The 6,000-nt window shown below is 36.5% G+C and overlaps 1 protein-coding gene across 2 annotated transcripts in view; it reads right to left on the reverse strand.

The window, feature by feature from the left end:
- The window catches only part of LOC129253924 (neural-cadherin-like), a 45,237-nt gene extending 40,386 nt beyond the window's left edge, over nucleotides 1–4,851 (reverse strand). For both annotated transcript variants that reach the window (XM_054892358.2, XM_064095231.1), the window contains exons 1-4: nucleotides 3,347–4,851; nucleotides 2,494–2,734; nucleotides 1,524–1,734; nucleotides 513–624 (exon numbers count right to left, since the gene is read on the reverse strand). In XM_054892358.2, the coding sequence (XP_054748333.2) occupies nucleotides 513–624; nucleotides 1,524–1,734; nucleotides 2,494–2,734; nucleotides 3,347–3,467 (685 nt within the window). In that variant the 5' untranslated portion in view covers nucleotides 3,468–4,851. The remainder of the gene's footprint in view (nucleotides 1–512; nucleotides 625–1,523; nucleotides 1,735–2,493; nucleotides 2,735–3,346) is intronic.
- Nucleotides 4,852–6,000: the final 1,149 nt, after the last annotated feature.

Genomic DNA, 6,000 nt, shown 5'->3' on the forward strand with positions numbered 1-6,000 from the left:
CGCCAGATCGACGATGCTCTTTCCCTGAAAATGTTGAACGCCAAACAGGGTAGCAGCAACTCCCATCCGTTTACGTCTTTTGGTCTGACGCAGCCGGGGTTTGAACTCCCTACCTCCTGGTTGTGAGGCGAACGCTCTACCAAGTGAGCGTCATTTTGAATACATTTCTTTCTCATTTCTGCCAAATCACAGCTCCTTTTATTCTGTAATTAATAGAATTGGGTCAACAGGTGTTGTGGGTCTCCGGACTTTAAACAAGGTCCGTGGCTCAAATCCCATCGCAGCTCTCACAACCCATGGCAAGTTTGCCACTCTCCACCCAGATATAGTAAATGTGTACCTAGTATGAAGAAGTTCCTTGAATACTCGAACACTTGATCAAGGATGTCATGCTAAAGCCAGGAAAATAGTATGCAGCGCTTGCAAACATTGTATTGAGCACAACATAAATATTGCATATTAATTATCATCAAATATCGAGGTACATGTAGATGATGAAATTATAAACTCACCTTCCCCAACAGGATCTCCTATAGCTGTTGTTTCGCTAACATCATTGAAACTCAAAATCTCTTGTCCAAAGGTAGGGATACAATTATTAATGTCCTCAATCATTACATTGACCTGAGGTTCAAAAGAAAAACACGAAGTGATTGCTTCCAAACCATGTCATGAACATTTTTCATTAAAACCAAAAATGATGGTCAATTATTTCTTGCTCTCCGCCACAGGATAATAAACAAGTCAGCAACAAACATGCATGATGATGCCACATTCCAATATTCATTAAGTATTTAAGTGCTTGATTAACAACTTAACAAAAGTGTGAGATGTTTGCTGTTACAGAGAACTCATCTTTTACAGTGACTACCATGGGGGAAAAAATGAAAACATGCAGAGGTTGCAAGCAATCTCAGTGCTAATCAATCTACTTTCCTAGTAGAGATTGCAGATGCATCCTCTACAAAACCAAGCTTGTTTAGTGAGTCTTCTTCATTTTTTCACTTTTTTTTAACAGTGACTACGGTAAATTGCCATCCTGTCTAGTATTGGCAGGGGTGTAGATGTATACCATTAAGTAGGGGGATGAAACATTGTTTGGTCTCATCACAAATGGTCTAATCCTAGATTGACTACAACCAGTTTCCTACTAACCATTAGGTCTAATTGCCATTTGGCCCATTAATCATTTAGACTGGTTTCCAGTCAGGCTATGCCCATCATTTTGTCTAATATCCACTTGGTTCATGAACCAAATATTAATTGACAAAATACAAAATAATACAAAAATAATGAAAATTAAGTACAAAGAGTGGAAACTAGATCATCTGGTTATTTAAGACTTTGATTAGGTGAAAAAAAGACCAGGTTTTAGTTGGACCAAAAGGCAATTAGGCCAAACTGATACTAGACCAAGTGGTTATTAGCCATGATGGTTTTAAAACAATCTGTGAAATGAACCATCTGCGAGTAGGCCAAGTGTAACCGAACATTGACTACCATGGAAAAAGATGGATACATACTCGAACATCTGATGAGAGTTGGTTGCCTCCCTGTTCCGTTGCTCTGACAATCAGGAAGTAGGACTGCATATCCTCTACCAGTACCGCCTCCGTCAGAGTGATAACACCACTGTCGGCGTTGATCGTATGGCTAGGCCTGTTTTCAGGGCCAACGATGGAGTAGGTTACGGGAACGTTTCGCGAGAAAGACGAAGCTTCTACTTGGATAACCCTATTAACCAAACAAACATTCATGATGGTTTAGGGCTTGGATAAAAATAATTATAGAAAAAGTATGTCTGTCAATATACTGAGAGCAAATTAAAGTTATTTTCAACTTTCTGATAAAGATAACACCTTACAAAAAATTAATTGGAATAGAAATAGAATTGTCATAAATTCTGCATAATTATAGGTCACATCCACCCTCCAAAAAAGTTGATTTGAATCAACAGAGAAAAATCAAACAAGCACAATTTTTCATCAAAATCGGACGTAAAATACATAAGTTATGACATCTTAAAATGTTGCTTATTTTTCACAAAACAGTTGTTTGCACAACTATTAATATGCAAATGAGAGGGTTAATGATGTCACTAGCTCGTTATTTCTTTTGCTATTATATTTTTTTTACAGATTTGACAATATGGATCCTCTTGTTTGAACTTCAAAAGTTTATAACGATGGTAAATACACATTTCCAATGAGGAACAAGTTTGCTTCACTTTAGGCCTACAATAAGGAGAAAAAAAACTTAAATATTTCATATAAAAAATATGAAAAAAATAGTGAGTGGGTGATGTCATCAATTCCCTATTTACAATCCAAAACCAGTCTTGTAAAATCAAGCAAAAAATAGCAAATGCCATAACTTTCTTATTTGACATCCAATTTTGATGGAATTTCTAGTTTTTAGCTGGGTTAATTTCAGGCCTACTCTTTTCTTCAATATCAACTATTTGTTTGGGTGGACTTCAAATTATATTCTTACATCTGATTATTCTGAGCCTCCCGCACAGAAGCAGAGTATTCCTCTTGGCTGAACTGGGGTGGATGGGATCCACCGAAAACGAAGACAGTTCCGTCAACTCCTCCAACGAAAACAACACTTGTGCCTGTTGCCCTGACAGTGAGGACGTATTCTTTTCCATCCTCGTAGTTAGGATTCTGTGCATTGACGACCGTGTTGATGCAACCATCCGTTTCACCCACTGAGAAAGCGCCACTGTCACCTGTGAATAGAGTATGCAACGGAATAATGATAGTTACATGTATACTTGCTGACATAGTGCTAAATAACACCTCTCTGTCACAAGTCTCTAAAAAGAGCACTCTACAATGAATGCAGCATACATGTACCTGACTTTGACAGTGTTGTTATGCCTATACAGAAATAGTGCCAGCTTTCGACATTGCTTTAGATTTATAGCTTGTCAACAAATTCTGCTCGATAAAGATGGCAGCCTCAAGTAGCAAGTAATTTTGGTTTTTTAATAGTACACTCATGAAGACTTGAATGATTTTATTATTTCACTGAACATTGAAAACACCCCAAAACAATTCAAATATAAACTGTCAGTTTTTAAGGAATTTCGTTTGGAGGTGGGAGTAAATTTTGAGGATCTAAAAACATACATCATCAACATCATCACCATCATCCTCCTCCTCCTCGTCCTCCTCATCACCATCACCATCACCATCATCATCATCATCATCATCATCATCATCATCACCATCACCATCACCATCACCATCACCATCACCATCACCATCATCATCATCATCATTATCATTATTATTATCATTATTATTACTACAGTAGTATTGTAGTAGTAGTAATCTACCTGCCACCAAGGAGAATGTAATTTCACTTCCTGGGTCTTCGTCCGAGGCTTGAAGCCTGTAGATACAAGCCTGATTAGGGGCATCAGTAGGCACCACAGTGATGTATGGATAGACCGGCATGGTCCACACTGGAAGGTCATCGGCATCCTGGATGTCGAAGGTCACTACCAGAGTGTCACTTACTTCTGCAGATTTGGAAGAAAAAGAAAGAATTCAATTACTATTAATTTAGGGAATGGTCAATCTAGGGAAATGATAATTGAAATACACATAGAATAACACTTACATGCTGAAACTGGTATTATTGTACAACCAATGCACAATCTGATTTCCTTGTGAGACAGATATGGTGACGAGCCATGGTTCGATCATCATTGTTGTTACCATGGAAACATGTTCAAGCTCTTTTTTATTAGTCTGTTGTAAAAATGTCTTTCAAAATGCAAATATGAAATGCTGAAAGCCGAACCACAATACTACAAGCATCTCTTTATTTGGTATTTATCTTCAGTGATATCTCTTTTTTTATTCAGTTTATGGAAGATAATATTAATAATAATTTAGATTTTGATTTACTGCTTGATTTCAATGTACAGTACATGTACACTTATAAAGGTCATGCACACTTATTTAGGATTAAGACCTTTACCAGCATATCTTCCAACTACATACAAAGCTGTATTTTGTAAAACAATACAACCTGAAGTGTATGGGAATTGTTTGTATACAGATGACCAACTCCCTTTGACTGTCAATACAAAAGGGTTTTGGATTAGGCTCATAAAGGTTGCATTGTCACCTGAGACTTTAATACATGTGTGTGGGATTATGAATCACAGGGGGGGCGTGGGGAAGCAAGCATGGGCCATTTATCCCCCTAACAATCACAAAGGTGAAATATTTAACAGTGCTGTGTTTGGTGTCCATTTATACATGATAAGATGACAAAATCTGATTTATTCAGTTGTATACATGTATATAGCCTATTTTGCTGTTATGATTTATACAATGAAAGCGTATATTGGCCTGTAGGCAAAAATGTATGAACATGTACAAGGGTCCATAACAGCGAAAATAGCAAAATGAGAAATTTTTTATTTTTGTGTGTGTTGTAAAGGAGGAAAAGGTACATGTAATTATGTTTCTAGAATATCAGTCTCATACAGCAATCTTTTCCTCCATGGTCCATGAAACGCATTACAATTTTATTTGATATTATCTTACATGTATTGCAGTAGTAATTACAACGAACAATTGGGGAAATTGATTCATAAACTTAAATTCTAAAAAATTCCCTGTACTGAACATTTAATATACAGACATCAGCAGGTGGCAAGTTCAAATACAAATACACCCCCTGCTGCTTCAATAACTAAACACAAGAGTCAGAGGTTCCAGGATGCAATTCAAACTCAGCTGCACATAATATGCATCATTTGCGTTCGCTGCATACTCTACGTGCACACACACCCCCTTCCAAAGCCCACATCCACACACAAAGACCCTATACACATTCAATCCACAGGTTCACCTATTTTCACAAAAAGCAGCAGAGAACAGTTCTGCACTGCACTGTGGTGAAAGTCTGCATTGTGTGGTTGAGAGGTGAGTCAGTCTTGGGGAATGCAGACAAGCATTGCGTACATGTACATTGTACCGGAGTGTGTGCATAATGGCACCGCACCTTCTTTTTCTTCGACAGTCATAGTTGGGTGCACACAAACAAACAATCCTTTCAAACATTAGAGATCCTTGACAAAAGAAAAAAGCCACTGCTGAGTCCTTACTGTGACTGTACATGACAGTGTATACGATTGTATAAATTTAGAATTTGACTATTGATTTCTTTGTTATGCACCTGATTTGAGGTAGGAAAAATGGGGAAATAAAAACGGCGCTGATAGTGTGTATACGACTTACGAGTAACATTGATGTAAATAACATTACAAAAATGAGGGGAAGTAATTAAAAATATCTTCCTTTTTTTCAGAGTTATCTTCTTGTCACTTCCCTTGTTTGTATTTTTTCACCATTATTGCTACTTTTATTACCTTGATTTTTCTTTGTTTTTAAACCAAAGGTTTTAAATCATCATGATTATTTTTGTAAAACTAATAAAACACATAATTTAATAAAGAGAAAAGGAGAGGGGATTGAACAAGAAAAAGTAAAAACACTAATAAAAAAAGTGAAAGATGGCCAGACAGACATTCACATACATGTACAACTTGGACAACTTGTCAGTGAAAGGAATAAAGGAGAAGGTAATTTATAGAAAGGGAGAAGGAATTTATACATCAAAAGATATTTTTAAAGAGTCACGGAGAACTTTGTCATGGTAATGGAATGCCTTTGTGTACTCGACATATATTTGTCTGTGTTATAGTCCATACAGTCATGTCTTGTCCTTCTCTATATAAAATTTCTTCATCAATAGACAGATAGTGGGTAAACATTGATAAACATTTGATGAAGGAAAAATAAGTGTGTGTGTACGTGCACATGACATGTTTATGAGACTTGACTTGTTGACGTGCTGTTTAAAAGTTTTTAAAATAAAGTAAAAATATGAAAGAAATGTTTCAGATTTGGTGAAATCCATCAAACAGAGTAATGAAGATTTTTCATTTTTAAGTTTGTGATATTCCTTGAC

Source organism: Lytechinus pictus, chromosome 2 (genome assembly GCF_037042905.1).
Source record: "Lytechinus pictus isolate F3 Inbred chromosome 2, Lp3.0, whole genome shotgun sequence".
NCBI lineage: Eukaryota > Metazoa > Echinodermata > Echinoidea > Temnopleuroida > Toxopneustidae > Lytechinus > Lytechinus pictus.